Source organism: Serinus canaria, chromosome 18 (assembly GCF_022539315.1).
Source record: "Serinus canaria isolate serCan28SL12 chromosome 18, serCan2020, whole genome shotgun sequence".
In the NCBI taxonomy this organism is placed as follows: domain Eukaryota; kingdom Metazoa; phylum Chordata; class Aves; order Passeriformes; family Fringillidae; genus Serinus; species Serinus canaria.
Genome location: NC_066331.1, coordinates 7,314,109 through 7,333,891, shown reverse-complemented (window position 1 = coordinate 7,333,891; position 19,783 = coordinate 7,314,109). Strand labels below are relative to the sequence as shown.

Genomic DNA, 19,783 nt, shown 5'->3' with positions numbered 1-19,783 from the left:
GTTTGCCTGCTGAGTCCCTTCCCCCACTGCAACAAACATTTTGGTATGCATATCCTTTAGTTCACAGGCTGGTTCTTTCAGAGTTGAACTAAAATAACACAAGATATTCTTTCAGAAAAGAAACTGGAGCACATCCTCTCCGAAAATACCAAAATAATTCATGCAAAATTTCCCCCAAACCCGTTTCTCCTTTCCTCCAACCCAAACTCTTTGTCTAGCTTGCCACAAAGCCCTGAAAGGTTTTGTTTGCTGCAAATACAGGCGATCCATTCAGCCAGAATGTGGCCGGGACCCGGGGGCAGCCCCCCAGCCGTGTCCCCCTCCTCTTTAATGTCAGCACCCCATCAGTGTCCCCCCTTTTCGCCCACATTTGTGGGGTTCCCCCACATCCTGGCGGGTTTGCTGGGTGGCTGCGACAGGGTGCTGCTGTCGGGGTCCCGACTTCAGAGCCTGCAGTTTTTAAGGAGCACAAAATAAGAATAATAATAAGAAGAACGTCCGGGGACATGCTCGGGGTGGCACCGTGGGGCCGCCGGGTGTCCCTGTGGTGCAGCCCAAACACGCAGGTGTTTGAGTCGGACGAGAAAGTTACAAAAAGGGGAACCCCTGCTCATGAGCAGCGGGTGGGTGGCATGAAAAGGAGGTTAAAAAAAATAAATAAAAAGAAAAAAGAAAACAAAATCTCAGTTCCTTTCTGGTCTGGGTAAATGTTTAATCCCCAGCTAGGAGAAAATGCAGCTCAAAAGTGCTTTTTTTCTCAGCAAGTCTGAACCAGTCAGCCTGGTGCCTCCTCCCTCCGGCTTGCACCCTCCCTCCCACCGCTCCGGAGGAATATCCCAGCCTGCTGCAAAGTGCGGCTGGGCACCCGGGGCAGGAGGGAGCCAGCCCGCAGCGGTGTCCGGGGAGAGCAGAGGGGCCGGGAAGTTTGTGTGCCCGGGGCTGGCTGCCACCTCCCGCTCGCCTGCACGGCTCCAGTGGCTGAATCGCCCAGGATGGGATCCCCGCACTGGAAAAGGCTCTGCCTTCTGCTCCTGGCGGGTTTAACATCCTCCCTGCTCCTCTACAGTCACTATCACGCTACGGTGGAGGCGCCCAGCAGCCCGAGGATCATAGCCAGGTAAGGGGGACGGGGATGGGAGAGGGCTGGAAGGCAGGGATCTGTAAATCCCGTGCTCTGGGATGGGAGGGGGAATCGGGGTGCCGGCGTGGGCTCCTTAGGGCGGGTGATCTTAGCTCTGCTCCCGGCCGGTTTGGAAAATGGGCTGGCAGCGGGTTCTGTCCCCGCTCTGAGGAGTCCTGGGCACCCGGTCCTGCCCGCGGCCCCCAGCCGAGCCCAGCGCTGCCCAGAGCGGGACCCCAAGGCCATGGAGGCTCCACTGGGTTCAGCCCCTCCAAGGGTTCAGCGCATCACGGTGCAGAGAAGACAGGGCTGAGTGCAGGGATGGCCGAGGGAGGGGATCAAACCCGCTCCCGTTGCCGGCCGGAGCCGCCGCGTGTTCCCGCCGGGCTGGGGCGGGATCGGAGCCCGCTGATTGTCCTGGGCGAGCAGAACATTCCCATGGCCCCCACGGAGCTGCACTGACCCCCCCTTTGCAGAGGCAGGGCACGGCTGCCCCGGTCTCGGATACCCCGGACTGCTCGCCAACTCAGGGCTGCAGCGTTTTCCAAACTCCAGCAATTTGCAGCTCCCCCTTTGTCTGCCTCCCCTGCATCCTCCAAACCTCCCGGAGCCCCTTTGAGCCTCCCCCGTGCCCAGCGCAGGGGGTGCCGGGCTGCTCCGGGGAGCCCCGCCGGGTGCTTGGGTTGCGGGACCAGCTGCCTGTGAGCATCAGGCGCTGGGCCAGGAGGGCGCTGTGGGTGTCCCCCAGTTCCTCCTGGGCGCTTTGGGTGCCATCGGTGCGACAGAGCTCAACTGGAACGGGGGATGCTGTGGGACCGGAGCCGGTCCTCCACAAGGTGAGGTTTGCAGCGGGATTTGCTGAGGGTGCAGCCGGCTGAGCTGCCCTGGGCTTCAGACCTTCTCTCTTTCCCAGCTGGGAGCTCTCCTTGTCCGATGCCCCCGTGCCAAAGGCAGAGGTCCCCTGTCCTGCCGGGCTGGCGGATCAGGAGTATCTGCAGCAGCCCGGGCTGCCTGCTGACTCTTTCCACCCTCGCCGTGCCAGGGGTGCAGCAGTGCCAGCATTACCAAAAACTGCTCGGGGCAGTCACAGCTGGGGTGTGAGCAGCTCCCCACAAAGAGCTTGATGTCCACGGAAGGGGAAACTCAGGCCCATGAGGGCAGCAGAACATTCCCATGGCCCACGCTGGAGCTGGGAATGGAAACCAGCCATGCCCTGACACAGGGTCTGTGGGTGTGGAGAAAACCCATGGGATGGAAGGAAGGAGCAGGTTCCCCCCACCACATGACAGGCTAACCCTGCCTGGACCTGCTGCTGCCCCAGGTCACCTTCCTTGGAAAGCCAGCCCAGACTCCAGCCCCTGACTGGTGGGACCTCCCCTTGTCCAGCCCCAGAGAGGGGCCCAAGGGGAGGTAACACAGAGCTGACCTGTGCTCCAAAGCCCTCCTGGACTCTCCTCTTGGCTTTGATTCAACCCCTAAAGCTAAACCCAAACCAGAGTGCTGCTTGTTTGCTTCAATTCCCTGTCTTTGGGAAACAGGGCACTGCATGAGTGCTGCTTGTCCCAACAGAGCTGTGTCCCTGGAGGAACTGTGCTGCCCTGCTGGCTGAGTGCAGAGCTGGAACTGGGCTGGCCACTTCACAAGGCTGAGGTGCCATCAACAGAGCACTCATTTCTGCTCTGCCAGTGGGGACAGGAGGGTCAGAGTCCTCACCCGGGGGTGCAGGTTATTCCGTTGCAGCAGGAGGGTTGTGTGAGCAATGTCTCCATGCAGATGTACAGGGGGATGAAGGGGATGAGGAGGAAGCTGATCTCTGATGGATGGTGGCTGCTGCCAGCACCAGGTCACCCCAGGACCCCCACAGCAATGCCAAGTCCCCCTGCAGTCCCACACAAAGCTGGTGGCCCCGTGGAAGTGGACAAATACTCTGTTCCCTGCAGAGCTGGGATAGAGGGAGTGAAATCCCCTGGGGTTCAGGTGGGCACAGCCCTGTCCCACTCCCTGCCCGGCCATCTCTCCCAAAGCCCACTGGTGAGCTGCTGGCTGCACTTGTGGCTTTATTCTCAGGGCACGTGGGATGAGCCCAGAGCTCTGCCCATCCTTGCTGTGCCACTCCTGCTCTGTACCAGGGAAAGATGCTTCTGGAGCTCAGCCCTTCACGGTGAGATGGAGCAAGAGCAGGTTCTTGTTGCTGTTTTGGCTCCCTCAAATGTTTCTCTGGGGCCCTGGGAGTATTTGCTGAAGGTAAGGCTGGAGTGTGTGCTCACAACACTCAAACACAGCGTTATCTTCCGGAAATGAGGGATGGCCTTGGACCAGAAACGTCATATTTGTGAATGTCACTGTGGTGAGGGAGCGCACCCAGCCTTGGCTGGCGCTGCTGCCACTGCCGCTGCCCGGGCAGCCACAGCCACTCCTTCCCAGAGCCCCATTGTGCATCTGTTGGTCCTGGGCAGGATTGTCATCTTCTGAGTCAACCAAGCAGCACGAGGTGCTTCACCACATCCTGGCAGATGACGTCAAAGCGCTTGGCTCCTCGTCACGCCGCCAAGATGCTGTGTGGTGGGGGGCCGGCTGCCCCACACCCTTCCCAGCAGGGTTTGGGCAGCAGCACTGCTGGAGAGCTGGCTCCAGCACCCACAGCTGGCAAGCAAGTGCAGGGAGGTGCTGGCACTGATTTATCAGTTCAGCACAAAGCCTGGGAGAAGCGATGAGCAGGTGCCACCCACTGTGTCCGGCCATGGGTGGGGCTGGGGCCAGCTCCCATGGAAGGTCAGCAGGAGCCAAGCTGCCAGGTTGCCTTTGCCCACCTCCCTCCATCCTGGGCACAGCCAGGCTGAGCCTCTTGGGACTCCCCCAGATCCCTGGCAGCTCAGAAAGTAGTGCAGCATCCTCATACTGCCACTGCCCAGGGCTCTGCCTTGTGCTGCAGGCGCTGGGTGAGCCGGGGAAGGGAAAGGGAAGAAATAGGAGCAGGAGAGCTGGAGAGCTGGAGTGGAGCTGGGTGGGCAGAGATGTGCAGCTGGGGCTTGTGAACCTGGTGGGAAGGGCTGGGGAGGTAGTGGGGCTGGGAGAGGCTGCTTGGATGCAGCTCAAGGCTGGGCATGGTGGGTGAGGGTAACAGCCTCAGGGTTTGGTGGGGGCTGCACTTCTGTGGCCAGAAAATGGGTGGGTGGCCAACCCAGGGGCTTTGCACACAGGGACTTCAGTGCTTCACAGGAGCCAGCTCGGGGTTGGAGCATGGAGGTTTCCCTGGGCCCTGGTCCATCTGTTGGGTGGTGGCTGGGCAGCTCCCTGGGGCTGGGCAGTTCCCTGCAGCCCAGGGCAGCTCACCAGGGCTGTGCCCACTCGGGGTGCAGAGCTGTGGGACACTTGTGTGGAGAGCTTTGCCCTGGAGGATGTGCTGTCAGTACCAGGGCTGAAAGAGCAGCTTCCAGTGTAACCAGCAGGTCTGGTACAACCTCTGATGGCATTGCCCTTGCTGTGAGCAGACCCTGCACTGCCCCCTCCAAGCCAAGGGCTTGGATTAGTTGGATGATGCAGGATAACACCAGAAAGGCCCTGCAGAAAGCTGCAGCTCTGCATCTCTCTGGGAGGGTTCAGTCCCATCTTGGTGGACCCTCTTGAGGATTTTTCCTCCCTCCTCTCTCTGCCTGCTCAGCTGGTCTTAGGATGAGCTGGTGGGGGCCTCAGGGATGAGCTGGTGGGGGCCCTGCTGTGCTGACCCCTGGGCTGTTTGGAGTGATGGGGACATCGCAGGGCCCTGCTCCTGCTGGGATCCTGACTTCTTATGAGACACCAAGGCAAGACACACAGGCTGGATTTCAAAGCTGCTCTGCTCCACTGTTGGGGCTCAGCACCCTCAGCATGCCCTGCCCAGAGCTGGCAGCACTGGGATGGTGGAAGGAAGGTGCTGGGAACAAAACATTCTTGGTGCTGCCCTTCCTGGGGACATTCTGCAGCCCCCAGTTCCAGACCTCAGGCAGGGTGCTGGGCTGTCCCCCCATGTCATGCCCATGTCCCCAGAGTGGCACAGAGCAGGGTTTGGGTGGCAGACGGGTTTGGATCTGCTCCTGGGCAGGGCTGTGGGTGCTGCTGGTGTTGACAGGAGCCGTGGCAGGGACAGAAACCCAACTTCCACTGTGCTCCTGTGCCAGGACACGTTGTGCCAGCAAGGCTGGGGAGGATGAGCTCTGCTCCCCACCTGCCTTTACCTGTCCCCAGGCTCCAGGCAGAGATCCTGTAACAAGGAGCCCTTGTCTCCTCCACAATAGCCCCCTTCTGGCCGCAGCACCTGCCGCCCGGGCTCTGAAGGGCCTTTCTGTGTGGGGATGAATGGGAGCCTGTTCCCCTCCGGTGGGCTCCCACCTCCTGCTCGCCTGCCCACCCCCAGTGCCCCCCAGGGGCTGGGTCAGCTCAGCCCGGCCCCGTGGGGCTCAGGGCACCCCAAGTTGCTCAGGGTGGGCAGCCCCTGCTGCTAATGAAGGATTGGCATGCCCCAGCCACTCCCATGGTAGAGGGTGTCCCATGCACCCCGAGAACCTCCAGAGCCCAGTTGCAGATGCCTTCTCCAGCAGAACAACTAAATGTGTCCTGCTGGCCTGTCCAGTTTATTCCAGCCCAGTCCTCTTGGGACTTAGGAATGGTGGGAAGAGTCAGGGAGGTCGCAGCAGGATTCCCCAAGGCTGCAGGCTGAACTGGGTGTTGTTTTTGGTATATGGGAGTCCTGGAGGTGGGATCCACCAGGAGATGGTGGCTGCACAAGCTCTGTATTTTGCAAATCCTCATTTCTCCACTTGCAGATGGGTGTGGGTGGGCAGAGGCAGCAGTGAAGAGGAGATAAATGGAGGGCTCGTGGTGCTGCCCTGTGTCTCTCACAGGTGGGGGATGTCAGGATGCTCAGTGTCACCTTCTCAGCTGAGCCCTCACTTGTCTTCTCCCAGCTTGCTGCAGCCAGGGCCACTGGTCCTGGCTCCCTCAGGGACACCGCAGGGTGCTGGCAGCCACAGGTGGGCTCTTGGAGGCAGCTTGGAGAGGTAAGGAGGGGAGATGCTCTGCCATCCTGGCAGGAACTGGGAAGCCCTTTCGCCCTGTGGGCTTCCCCAGTTCCCGAGCAATGGATTTTTAACTCTGCCATATGTTTCCCCCATCCCAGTGGGAATTCCTTCAAGCCCTCTGCTGAGCTGGAGGAGCCGGAGCCCAGCAGAAAGCAGGTAATCATCAGCACAGCACAGTAATGTCCATGGTGCCCCTCCCTGCTGGGGTTTGTTGCTTGAAGGGCTCAGTGGGGAGGCTGAGGAGGAGCATCATCCTCTGGAAGGGGATGCAGAGGATTACAGAGGAGCAACCTTGTCCACCCACACAAGTGATTCTCCCCAGGTCTCCCTGCTGCCATTCCCCAGTGTGGAGGCTAGAGCCAGCATCACCACCCCCATCCAACCCCGTGACTCCTGGGCAAGCAGTCCAGGCTGGAGACTCATGGGAATGGACCCAGGCCCTGAGGGGAGCTGTTACTGTTATGTTCTCACAGAGCAGAGCCCTTTAATGGGTTGCCCACACCTGAAGGTGCTGAATCTTTCATGGCCTCAGGTGACTCTGTAAGCCCTGGTTCTGCCAGCCCCACTGAGCTGGCTGCCAAAGGCTGTTTTGCAGCACAAAACCAAGGCATGAGGAAATGCTCTGCCTGGGTCACCCAGCAGAACTTGTGATGGACAAGGAACATTTCTGTCCCTGGGTTTGTTCTCACCTTGCTGAGGGCCTGCTGAGGGGTGGAGGTGTCACAGGGAAGGCAGACCCAGGCTGGAGATTGAGCAGGGATCCTCCTTCCTCCCTCCCAGCCCAGCCCCTGCCTCTACTCTGTAATGGCCAGAGCAAAGGCAGACCCCAAGTTTCGGGAGATCTTCCACTTCAACACCCCCGTGCTCATGTGGGACCAGCACTTCACCCTGGAGACCTGGAACAGGCTGAAGACAAGACATGTCCCCTATGGCTGGCAAGGCTTGTCCCTCGCAGGTACAGACCTCGCTGGGATGTGGGGCAGCTTGAGGGGACTGGGGAGCCCAGAAGGGACTGGAGATGTGGGACAGGCAAGGAGCCCTGCAGAGGAGCCAGGAATGTTGATCTCTTCCCACCCCACCTCCCAGGCACAGGGTGCGGCTCTGGCTGCATCTTGTGACATTTTCCATGAATAAAAGCTCCAGTGTGTCCATGATTATTAACTGGGGCTGGAGGAGCTCAGACAACCAGCTCCATTGTTGTACATGGAGATTGTTTCCCTTCCCACCCCAAACCCACTCTCTGTTTTCCCTGGCAGCTGCCAGCTTCAATCTCTGGGCTGGGAAGTGCTGGGAACGCCGAGCAGGAGAGAACCAGTGGCATTTCAGAGACATCATCAGAGCATTGGGATGGTGCAAGGAAGGTGCTGGGCTTGGTGCTGCCCTTCCATCTACGCCTGGGGAGATGCTGCAGCTCCCAGTTCCAGACCCCAGGCAGGGTGCTAGGCTGTGCAGGGTCCCCCCATGTCATGCCATGTCCCCAGAGTGGCACAGAGCAGGGTTTGGGTGGCAGATGGGTTTGGATCTGCTCCTGGGCAGGGCTATGGGTGCTGCTGGTGTTGACAGGAGCCATCATCAGGAAGGGATGTGGCCAGCACAGGCAGCAGCATCTGCAGGGCTGGGGCTGGAGATATCTGAATGCATCCCAGTGCCTTGCACAGCCTTGGGTGGCCACTGTTTGTAGCACGGTTAGGAGCATGGGGAGATAAGAGATATGAGGAGGTTACACCAAGCTGGGAGTGATGGATCTATCTGGTGCCCCCATATCTCACCTGCAGACCTCTCTCCTGCATGAGGGTGGTGTGAGTTTTCTTGTGTGCTTCTCCTGGCTGTGCTGTTGCAGCTCTTGCACATGCTTACATGGGTTGGCACACACCTTTTCCCTGCTGACTGGTCCCATCCTGCTCCATTCCAGTGGTGGGCAGCACCCTGCAGCTCCTCAACGCCTCGGCCAACCGGCAGCTCTTCGACAGGGCCGCCTTCTCCGGGGGCTGTGTCCGCTGTGCCGTGGTGGGCAACGGCGGCATCCTCAACGGCTCGCGGCAGGGCAAGGCCATCGACAGCCACGACCTGGTCTTCAGGTGAGGCTGAATCCCAGGCAGGATGGGGCCATGGGTGCTGGGAGATGCCAGCCCTGGACATGTGTGCTCTGCTTTTCCTGCAGGCTCAACGGTGCCGTGATCAAGGGCTTCGAGGAGGACGTCGGCACCAAGGTCTCCTTCTACGGCTTCACGGTGAACACCATGAAGAACTCCCTCATCTCCTACGAGGAGTACGGCTTCACCCAGATCCCCCAGGGCAAGGTGAGACCCTGAGAACTTGTTGGTGACTTGAATCAAGTTGTCCCTTCAGGCTGGGTTTGCTTCTTCTCCCCATCTTGGGAGCCCTCAGTCCTCGCCTGCAAGCGTGGGCCGTGTCCCTACCCCCCCTCCAAGTGCCCTGTCTGTGCCCCTGCTGCAGGACCTGAAGTACATCTTCATCCCCTCGGATATCCGGGACTACATCATGCTGAAATCAGCCATCCAGGGCAGCCCAGTGCCCGACGGCTCGGACAAGGGGGATGAGTGAGTAGCTCCCCAAGATCCCCCCAGCATCTTCAGTGATGCAGGCAGGACTCACCTGTCCTCTCCCCACATCTGTCCCTCCTGGGATAAACCTCCAAGGAGTTCCAGGACTTCCATGACAAAGTTCTGCCCTTCTCCTTGCCTTGCTGCAGCCCACAGAAGTATTTTGGACTGAAGGCATCTGCCGAAAAGTTCAAGCTGCTGCATCCTGATTTCCTGCAGTACCTGACAGCAAGGTGAGGGTGATGAGCACTGTGGCTGCTGTCTGGGTCTGCTCTGGGCTGGGCTCAGACCACCTCCCTCCCTCTCTGCTCAGTACAGACCAGTAGCTGCCCAGTATCAAAGTGCAGTCCCAATCTCCCACAGACACTGTAACCAACCCTGCCCTGCTGTTTGCCCACAAGGCAGACATCTCTCCCCTGCCATTCTGGCATTCACTGCAGCACAGCTCACATCCCCTCTTATGCTTCCCCATGCTCCCCTTACTCCCATTCCCCACAACAAATTACATTTTGTCCCAGTCTAACAGGAGCAAAGGTAGGTCCCAACAGGATGGTCTTTTCCTGCCTTTCATGTAAGCAGGTGCCCAGGTTGGGGTGGCTCCAAACAGCAGAGAGGTGCCTTTTACCAACCTCTGAGCAAATGAGAGCAGCCACCAGAGAGCCCACCTGAGCCCTTTCAGGCTTTCACTCAGTGCTCCTTCCTCACTGGGCCCTGGTGTGACTGGAGAGGGCTGGGGGGCTGTGGGTCTGGGGGCTGCAGGGCTGTGCCATCCCCACAGCCACCGTGTCCCTGCCAGGTTCCTGCGGTCAGAGCTCCTCAACACCCAGTACAGCTCCCTGTACATGCCCAGCACCGGCGCCCTCATGCTCCTCACCGCGCTCCACACCTGCGACCAGGTAAGGGGCCACTGGGCCACTGTCCCCCTGGGGAGAAGGGAATCCCCCCTTTGACTGCTGTGGGGCTCCAGTGTATCCTGGTGGCTGTCCTACATGTCCCCTGTCCCTGAAGGGACTGCTGGTGGTGATGGACCACCCGAGGTAAAGCCTTGACCCTTCCTCTGTCTGCCCCACCTCCTTCCCCACAGGTCAGTGCCTACGGGTTCATCACAGCCAACTACGAGCAGTTCTCAGACCACTACTACGAGGTGGAGAAGAAACCTCTGGTGTTTTATGCCAACCACGACATGATGCTGGAGGCAGCGCTATGGAGGAGCCTGCACCGCGCAGGGATCATCACCCTCTACCAGCGCTGAGCCTGGGAGGTCGCCCACAGGGCCAAGTCCGAGGACTCTTGAGGCTCTTCTCCTTTCTCCTGAGGGTCACCTTCTCCCTCCTGAGGGCTCTCCCCAGCTGGCCAGCCAGTCCACGGAGCAGGCTTGCTGCACCACAGCCAGCAGTGATGTGAGGATAACGGGGAAGCTGGTGCTGGTGCATCTCCTCAGGGCTCAGTGTGATTGAACACAGCCTTTGGGGCAGCCAGAAGCACCACAGCACGTGGCTGTGCCCTGCCAGCCCCATGAATGTGGCTTTGGGGCAGCAGTGGCCCCTGTGGAGCACAGGAGGGGCAGGGTGATGCTGGAAGAGGATGCTGGAAAATGCCCTTCACCCTAGATGTTCATCACCATGGTGGGACCACAGCAGGCAGGATAAATCCTTGCACTGGAGCTCAGGTGACAAGAGGTGACAGGTCTAGAGAACACCTCTCTCCAGAAAGACTGCGAAGTCCCAGCTCCAGCCAGCTGTGTGTGGATGTGTGCCAAGTTCCAGAAGGATCTGTTTGCCTCCCTGGTCAATGGCACAGAGAGCAGGACAGACACAGTGGGCCCTGTCACTGTCCCCTTTTTGAGGTCTGGTGTTTTCTGACAAGGAAGGGGCTCAAAAGCCATCAGCTACAAGGAGGGTCGCAGCAGCTCAGCCAGGACACCAGGAACACTCCAGGCTCTGAGGAGCTCAGAGGTGACACTGGCCTCAGCCATGTGTGTGTGGCACTGGCTTTGTCAGCCTTTTCTTGCACAGGGACTCCGTGCTGCCTCTAAGAGGCAGCCCCACACCAGGTGGGTCAAAGTGATGGTCACTCCTAATTTCCTTCCCCAAACTCCAAGGGAGGGGAGGGTCCTGAACCCTTCAGCTGTCCCTTATCCACCAGCACTGCTCAGGGAGACCCACCTGGGGAGGCTTCTCCAGCTGGGGGGGGCTGGAGACGGAGCAGTGTAATCCAATACACTTTCCCACTTTGTGTAATTACATAAATGTTGAATGATTGTTTTCCCTAACACCTGTTTTTGTTGTTTTGATGAACTGGGTGGGGTGAGACCCCCCCCCCCACCTCCCACAGCAGAGGAGCAGTAACAGGAAGTAGAGACTTCAACAGGGGAACAGCTCCAGAGGCAGATAGGGATGGAAACTAGTTTAAATCATGGAGACTCAAGACTATAAGCTCTGAGCACAGCCCTCTTCCACTTGGAATGCTATTTGCTGTACAAAGTTGGTGTACAGAGATGGCAAAAGATACCCTGGCCCTGAGCCAGGAAACCTCTAAACCCCCTGAAGCTCCAGCAGGCTGCTTCCAGCTGGTTCAGACTCAGGTTAGGCTCCAAGCCTGTTCCAGATGTAATCTCTAGCCTGGGGCCCATCTTGTGTTCCCACGTCTCAAATTAACCTTTGTTCCCATCAGAGACACCTTACACTGGTACTACAGCAGCCTGTCAGGCCTGTTTTGTGTTCCCAAACACTCAGCAAAACCTTTCGTGACATGAATGAGTCTGATCCTCGCATCTCCTGGCCAAGACACTCTGAAACCTCCTCAAACCAGCTCTGGCCAAGCCTCAGGTGACATCAGCAGCACTGTGACACACAGGGCAAGATGAGCAGGATGGTGCTGTCATCCTGCCTGGAGCTCACAGGCACATCAGGAACCAAACACTGGGAACCACAACAAGCACCTTCCTTTCCTCTCAAAAAGGGACATTCCCAGCCAAGGGTGGAGCTGGAGTTAACTCCATTTTAAGGACTTATTCATGGCTGTATTCCTAAGCACACCACAAGAACCAGACCTTAGCCATAAGTTAGTTTTGTCACACTGTTCCCATTAATTACTTCTGGGACAGAATCTGCAGACACTGCAGTCTTTGTGTTATCAGGTTTGCTATGAAGGGTAAGCTCACAACAGCGATTTCAGGAAGGGTTTTAATCCAAAATCCTTCATACCTGCACAAAACCATTTCTGTCCAAGAAGAATCAGAATCATTACAGTTAGAAAACACTTTTAAGAGCATGGACTCCAACCTTTACAGAAATAACCAAATAAAACCCAACTTCGATTCGTAAGATTTTCCACAACTTATTTTATTCTGAAACAGCAAAAAGCAGGGAACGACTTTTTCCTCCAGCCAACAGCAGATCAGGTCCTGGTGAAAAAAACCCAAAAAACAATAGTATCAGGGCAGCTGAAAAGTTCCTGATTTGCACAATTTAATCTGGAGTACAGGACTCGGGAGACAAAACCTTGCTCCCACCCAGGCCAATGGCACTAGCACCCAAATCCTTTTTGGGTTTAGTGGTCCCTTACCCATGGTGTGGCTGCAGCAACGACTGAGCAGTGAGGAGGAGCCTGTGGCTACACACAGGTGGCCATTTTACATGACATATCAGCAGTCATTTGTGACATCCAGTCCAGAACAATCTTCCTTCTAGATCTGTGAGAAACCACAAACCAAGGCTGTAACTGTTTTCCTAAAAAAGTCCATTCTGAAACAATTCCTGCCCTTCTGATCTCAAAGCACTGAGTAGCTTTTACTTGTCCCATTTATTATCAGGCTGCCTCTCCACTTTCTATTCCCTGTTACACCTTGGAAGTCAAAAGATCCAGGTGCTTGTCCCAGTGTCTGATGCTGTCTAGGAGAGCTGTGCTGTAAGAGCACCCAAATGCCTGATTTGTGGTGCCACTCCCTCCCCTTTCACAGTCCTAATGACACTCCCTGTCACCAGCTCTGCTGGCCTGTCAGAAGCTGTTATTGACCTTCTGCAAACAAAACCAAATTCTGTTCAATAAAGCATAAAATCATTTAGCATAAGGCAGCTGTCAGCTGCCCAAGACAAAGTGCTGTTCCAGCCTGTGTGTTCAGTGACTGTACATCAGGGAAGATAAAAAATGCATTTCTTATCTGCCCTTCAACTTGTCACTGTTTGCGCAAGGAACTTGAAAGCTCTTTGCAGCTCTAAACTGTGCTATGACAACAGCAGCTCTGCAGCGGTGCCTGGGACTGCACCTGGCTGCTGTCACACGGCCCAGGGTGGCAGAACAGGGGACAGATTCTGTCACACGGGTGCCACTCACACCTGAGGACTCTTTGTAAAGGGCAGGGACCCACTAAGGGAAGTTTTTGAGCCTCAGTGGAAACTTTCCTCCTCAAGATGACTGTCAGACAGGGATAACAGCACATCACAGGCTCAGTGTCTGTCCCAGCCCTGGCTACACAAACCCCTCATGCTCCCCAAAACCACACACAGTACAGACACACAGCTGTTCTCCCTGGGATTTCTCCTGGTAAACCTTCAGAGATTAGGCTCACCAGGTGACTCAATGTGCCTGCAGGCCTGGCATGTAATTAATGAATTAAAAACAAACAACACACAATACTGAAGAATGCAATTCTCTTACCAGCCTGAAGCCAAACATAGCAGCTGCCCTCTGGCCAAAGATGTCTTTGGGCAACAGCAGCCCCAGGATTCTGCAGGACCATTTCCTCCTAAATACAAGTTGCAATGAACACTGTTAGCAAAAGCACTTTAAATAAAGTCAGCTCTCTTTTCCCCACCTCTTCTGAGAAAAAAAATCAGCACTAGATCACAGAGCAAGAATTAGACAGAAATTCTCCATTCAACGACAGGCAGCTTTTGTCTCACAAACTTAGCAGAGCAGAAATGTGTCCCTCAAGATAAAAAGGAGAATGTTTGCCAGCGGGCTGTCTCATTCACAGACAAGAAACTTTGGGAGGTGGATGCTGTTTAAATCCTTGCTTAGGGAAAAACCCCACCAGCCCTGAGTCATTGGTGGTTTGGACCCTTTAAGATGTTTCAACCTGACATTCTCCTCATCTTCCAGAAACCTCCCAGCCCAACTTGTTCCCTGCACACAAGAATAACCCATCCATCCATGGTGTCATTGGTCTATGGGTTTATCTTAAGAAAAGCATTCATCAGACCTAGGACAGCCACATGCCCTCAGGTGAAAGATTCCTCAGGGTGTGTCCTCCACAGGATGAGCCTTTTGGGCAGGTGAGCTGAACCTCCCCACCCCCAGCAACCTGATGCAAGTTTGAAACTGTCCCAGAGCACCTCCAGGTAGGCAAAAAGAGCAATTATTCTGTCACTAGGTCTATTTTTGTGACAGATACAGTTATGAGATGAGCTGTGTCAAGTGTCTCCATAATGGGCTGTCATCCAATCCCTCCTACCTCTCATCCTGTTACTCTGGCTCATCTCTGACCACGCTGACAAGCAGGTGCTCTGCTGGGCACAAACACCAGTAAAATTCCCATTCAACCCATGCTGCTTTTCAGCTTGTGCTCCGTGCCAGCAAAGGGCAGCACGCTCAGGTGGCAGCTGTGACAAAGCTACAGCCTTTACTGGCTTAATTACATTCATCAGGCTGTTGGGCTTTTATATGCCCTCCCAGGAATGCAGGAGGGTATAATTTGAGACAGCAGAGTGAGACTTTCTTCCATAACCCCCCTAGGGGAGAAAAAGAAAACCAGACTATGCCAAGACAGATGCTGCTGTTTCTCACCACTGTAAAGGTGCACTGTGGGTAAATCAGCTCCCCAGCCAGGCGAGGGTTTTTACCCCTTCCCGACACGGTGTCATGCTCTGAAACCGAGAAAGGGGACAGTGTTAGTTCGGGTACCAAATCATTCCTTTACCTTAGTGTCTCCAACACTGAGCCTCAGAGTTACACTTCCACAGAAGAAAGATCAAATTCAGACAGGGATAACTTTTATCATCACTAGCTCAGCTTCCAGAACAGCTAAAGAGTAGAGGACCATCCCAAATAGCAGATCTGCTCTTGCCCTCGTGGCTGTCACGCTCCTTACCCGGGTAGCACCGACGCCTGCGGGTAACACGCGGCACCCCGGCCCGCTGAACCCCGCCTCGGGGTGCGGGGAGACGGCTCCGGCTGAGCCGAACCCGCTGCCCATAAAACGCTGAGCATGGCTCGGGCCAGCCCGCGGTTCCTGGCGCAGCCCCGTCACGGCAGGGCTGGAGCCCGCCGGGCCCAGTGCCCCCGGCCTCGCTCTCTCCGTCCACCACGGAGGGGAGAGGGGGCCACTATCACGCCGCCCCCTGCAGCCCTCGAGCCCTCACTGCAGCCCTTCGGGCGGTTCCGGCAGCGTACGGGAGCTCCCCGCGCACCGTCCCGCCGTCCCCGCGCCCCTCCAGGCCGCCGTGCCCGCGGATGGCGGCCGATGACGGCCGGGCCCACTCACCACACGCAGCCCCGCCGCCATGCTGGCTCAGACACCGCGAGGAGAGGGGCGGCCGCGGAGGCTCATGGGAAGTGTAGTCCCGGTCCGTGACGGCGCATGGGAACTGTAGTCCGGCCCCCTGAGGGGCGCGGGGACTGACGGGAAGTGTAGTCCCGTCCCTCAGGAGTAAAGAGCGCTCCTGGCCCCCCACATCCCAGTCCTTAATGGTATTTACTAATTATTTATTAATTCTTCATGTCTCCTGCTCATTAGGGAGACAGGTATAATTGTTCTTAGTCGGACAAATGCTTCAAAAGGCTGAACATGCATTAGCTCATGGAGGAAGGGGCTAATTAGCTGGAAATCGGAGATTAGTCAGAGATTAGTTGGTAAATGTATGTGTCACGCTTTGAATGTGCAGTGATTCCAGGACGTGCTTTGATTGTCCTTTGCTGTTAAAACCTGACATGAAATCCACAGGATCCTATTTAGCTTATACATGAAACTATAAATGAAATTATAACATATATGAAACTATGGATGATTGTATTTAGCTCATATATGAAGTCTGTGTGAACATTAACAAATTGCAAACAGAACCGAAGAGAAGAAACATAAGAACTGCTAACATCTGCATTCTTGCCCCAAAGGCTTATCCATCCTTGTGATAAAGAACTCGAGTGAGTGGGAATGGAGAGACAACAAACCAGAGTGTGAAAGCAGCCAAGTCTGAGTACAGATGCCAGCCCCAGTGCCACCCCTGCAATGTCAGGATTCCTGGTGCCCTGGGTCAGAGGTGTGCTCACCCAAATTCCCACATTGCCTTTGCTCTCCAGAAGGGCCCATGCTGTTTCTTAAAGTTTCTTTCAAAAAGTCAACTATTGTAAATCAAAGGCGACTCCCACAAAGGGGAGAGAATGATACATCTGATTCTATTGATATCAGAAAGTGAATTAATTACTTTATTATACTGTACTATACTGTATATATTTCATCTAAACTGAATCTGCCGAGCACTCACCTGCTCACACTGCACAGAATCTCGTGACTCTCACCTGACAATCCACACACACACCTGGCCCTGACAGGCCAAGGAAACAAAGCATCCTCACTTTGGATAAACAATCTCCATATTGCATTCTACTTTGGCACAACACAGACACAGCAAATGATAAGAATTGTGTTTTCACTTTCCCTGAGGTTCAGAGAATGTGAATATCAGAAATCCTTGAGAAGAATTGTGCTTTGCTTTCCTCTGGGAAGAGAAATGCAGCAACAGTCAACAAGTTGCAGGAGACTTTAAAAAAAAAAAAAATTTGTAAGGCTGCAGAGAGATACTAACGTGCTGTTCTAAATAAGCTGCTCCCAACACCAGCAGCTGGTTGTGGTGTGCCCCAGACCTCCGTGTCCCCCTGGATGCAGAAACCCCAAATGCTGTCCTGGCTGGGAAGAGCAGCCTGCAGAGAGTCCTGGGCTCTGACATGAGGGCACAGGAGTCTCCCTGCCCCTCAGGAGCCTGTGGATTGAGTGTTTGGCCTGGCAGGAAGGCAGATGATGGTAGAGAACAGCAGTAATTAACCCAGCCTTTGCTGAAGCAGCCTTTGCTCTGTGAAGATTAGGCTGGTGATCTGCCTGGCTGCTTTTAGCTTCCTAAATAAGCAAATATAACCCATCTAGTTCAACTAGAATTAGCCCTTCAAGGCCCCAAGGGAGGCAAGTTTTAAAAAATAAAACAACTAAAAATCCCCCTTAAGCAGAGTTCAGATCCCAGAATGAGAGAAGATGTAACTTGGATGTGCTGAGGGATTGCCACTATCTTGATTTTTGGGTTGAAGCTGCTGGGCCCACAGAGCCCGTGTGTGCCTAAAAAAGGATAAGCTCTGCGAGGTAATGAACGACTCAACAATAAAAATTCAGGAGAAGAGCATGAGCTAAGTGAGCAGTCGATTGGATGTAATAATTCACATTTGCAGTGCACGGGTAATGTTTCCAAGGATATCTTGGAGTCAGAACAAAGACTCTGGGAGAAGAGGGATAGCCATTTCCTCGCCCATGCCCACACTTTCCTAATTCTCTGCAGCTTTGCCTGTGTGGGAATTAATCGAATTTTCTCAGCTCTTCCCTTTAGAGGGCGACCATGACCCACAGATCTCCGGCCTGGAACCTTCACTGGGAGCTGCAGGATAAGGCAGAGCCTCCCCGAGGTCACCAGGATGTGGTGGCTTCTCTGAGGCTCTGTGAACCTTCCGAGATGTGGAGAAAGTTACAGCCTGGTCTGAGGGTTTGAACACACTGTACTTCCTCAGGCAGCTGCAGTGCTGCTCCCAAGGGCAGTTTGGACATAATTTGGATAGATTTCCTGTGGCCAATCTCCATCAGTTATGGTATTTTCTTGCTTCAGTCTCTGAAAGGCTGAACAAGTATGGAAAACTCTGAAAAGGATCTTCTACGCATGAACTTTTGAGGGCTGCTCTCAATTTCCCTGCAGAGGATTTGGAGGGGATTGCTTCCTCCCATAAATCATATGAGAGATCAGTATCTGACAGAAGAGGGAAGGATGGAAAAACAAATGGAAATCAATGACAGAACCACTCCATCTTTGGCTGGGCTTTGATCCCATGCTTAGATTGAAGGACAAGGTCATCTCTCAGTTTTCCACCTATTTCTTCTCTTAGCTGCCTGTAAATCCCTCGAGGGAGAAACTCTCATGCTAATTGACAGTAATTTGATTTCCTCTTGATTTCCCCTCTGCCTGCCCTGGTCCCACCCTGCAGACAGGGCTCCACAAAGCCTGGAGAAACAAAACATCTGGGGCTTCAGAGATGCTTTGCTGTGGTTATCTTTGACATATGGCCAGGGTGTTTGAACCCATTAAAAGGCAGCTCCCCCCTGGCAGACCCCAGCCCCCTGCCAGGCTGCAGAGCACAGGGAGATGCTGAGGTGCAGGGACTGATGCTTGTTTCTGTCAGAAATGCTGGGTGCCCAACAAAAAAACAGTCTCTTCGGGTAAGGCTGGAGATTGCTTGCTGGTATTTCAGGTGTCTGATTTCCAAGAGAAAAGATCTGTACTATTAAAAAAAAAAAAAAAAAAAAAGCCTGCCACAAGGTCCTAAATCCTGGTGTCAGTTCCTTCAAATCAGCCCCCTGAAATGGCAGAAAGGCTCTTTGGAGCTCAGCAACAGATAAGCAACATCTTGCCACACAGGACAAGGCACACTGCAAACAAAACATCCTTCCCTGCTCCTGGCAGCAAAGCTCTTAAGCCTTCATTTAATATTAAATACACGTTTAAACCTAAGCCCATTTCTCAACATGTCTCGTGTGCTTATGTAGAACTTCAGCAGGCTCAGGAAGGCTCTGCTGGAACTGGAGGCCTGTGCACTGAATAACAAGAGCTTTATGCTTACAGAATATCTGTGCAAACACAGGATGGCTTCTCTGGGATGGATTCTGCAGGTTGAGAAGAGAAAATGTTCCCCTTTCTCCTGATGGTGTAGAAGAAAATTCAGCTCTGGCCACTCAGCTGTTCTTCCTGCTTCTCCCTCTGTTTCTCACCTGAGTTTTGGGCACAGTGCAATAAAGCCAGTCTCAAGGTACTGTTTTTTTGTTGAGTGCAACACAGAATGGATCTTGAGGAGATTGTGTCAGGGGGATGGAGACAAGCTGATCAACATTTTTGATTCTTCAGGTCTGTGTCCCAGCCAGGCAAAGTGATCGTCTTGTCAGAGCCAGCCAGATTCTGTTTCCAGCTCCTTGGAGGAGCAACCAGAACAGAGAACACACATAAAATGTTCCAATAGCAGTGCATGCACAGAAAAATCCTGGGGCCAGACTGTTGCATTTGTGGAACAGTAGCAGCAGGAATCCAGCTTCTTCATGGATGAGCATGTTTAATTGAAATATAAACTCTCTGAGCATACCCAGAGATAGGAGATGTGTACAGCTACACAAATGCTCCAAAAGGTAGCAGGAAAACTTTATTGTAAAGCTACTGAGACCAGGAGAGAGATTTCCTTTAGGCCAAGTTAGATGAGCAAGGAAAGGAGAGTTGTCCTTGCTTTGGGCAAAGAGATGGATCCTCTCTCTATTTTCTGTGTCAGCCTGAGCAATTACTGCTTAGTAAGCAGAAAGGGAGTGAGTTGGTATAAAAATACCCAGGTAATATTAATGGGAAACTTCTCAGGCCCTCTTTTATCAATGTTTCTGTTTGCTTGGATTACTTGGCCATTGGTTCAGCCCTCCCCATCTGCACTGTGCTGTAAGCAATATTTCATCTATCAGGTTCAGATACCAGAAATATGCTGGGCACACACAGAGTAAACAACATTTTCTTGCAAGTAATTAGCATAAGCTGCACTGAGGTCAAGTAGTTGTGTCAGAGCACAATGCAAATCAACATTTCTTCCTGCTGCAGATGGAAAATGGAGAATTGCAAATGCCATATCTCCAGCTCACCTCTTGCTTCCCAGCATTTATTCCAGAGGAAGGAGATAATTGTTTTGAGGCACTTTTGAGAATAGCATCTCTGCTGCTTTCATTGCTTAATGGGAAAAAACATGTTTAAATGATGAAAGGTCAC

The 19,783-nt window shown here is 54.3% G+C and overlaps 1 protein-coding gene, 1 long non-coding RNA gene and 1 other non-coding gene across 3 annotated transcripts; 1 reads left to right on the top strand and 2 right to left on the bottom strand.

The window, feature by feature from the left end:
- Positions 1-800: 800 nt before the first annotated feature.
- On the top strand, positions 801-11,013 carry ST6GALNAC2 (ST6 N-acetylgalactosaminide alpha-2,6-sialyltransferase 2). The gene is made up of 10 exons (XM_009094475.4): positions 801-1,117; positions 6,064-6,156; positions 6,276-6,333; positions 6,958-7,132; positions 8,090-8,255; positions 8,339-8,477; positions 8,635-8,738; positions 8,891-8,974; positions 9,538-9,637; positions 9,826-11,013. The coding sequence occupies exons 1-10, from the start codon at positions 993-995 to the stop codon at positions 9,991-9,993; spliced, it is 1,212 nt and encodes a 403-aa protein (XP_009092723.1). The 5' UTR covers positions 801-992; the 3' UTR covers positions 9,994-11,013.
- A 1,051-nt stretch (positions 11,014-12,064) lies between these two features.
- Positions 12,065-15,330, bottom strand: LOC103819876 (uncharacterized). Its single transcript, XR_624961.4, has 5 exons — positions 15,226-15,330; positions 14,529-14,608; positions 13,401-13,488; positions 12,309-12,435; positions 12,065-12,147 (listed from the first exon to the last, which is right to left on the bottom strand). It is a non-coding gene; the product is annotated as an uncharacterized LOC103819876 (long non-coding RNA).
- LOC115484702 (small nucleolar RNA R38) lies at positions 14,678-14,753 on the bottom strand. The gene has a single exon (XR_003945409.1). It is a non-coding gene; the product is annotated as a small nucleolar RNA R38 (small nucleolar RNA).
- Positions 15,331-19,783: the final 4,453 nt, after the last annotated feature.

What these genes read in the sequence shown, in the direction of transcription:
- ST6GALNAC2 (XM_009094475.4), top strand. Translation starts at nt 993, where the DNA reads ATGGGATCCCCGCACTGGAAAAGGCTCTGCCTTCTGCTCCTGGCGGGT. An exon ending in AGCCACGACCTGGTCTTCAG is followed by an intron (nt 8,256 to 8,338) that starts GTGAGGCTGAAT and finishes CTTTTCCTGCAG; the next exon opens with GCTCAACGGTGCCGTGATCA. An exon ending in CGCTCCACACCTGCGACCAG is followed by an intron (nt 9,638 to 9,825) that starts GTAAGGGGCCAC and finishes CCTTCCCCACAG; the next exon opens with GTCAGTGCCTACGGGTTCAT.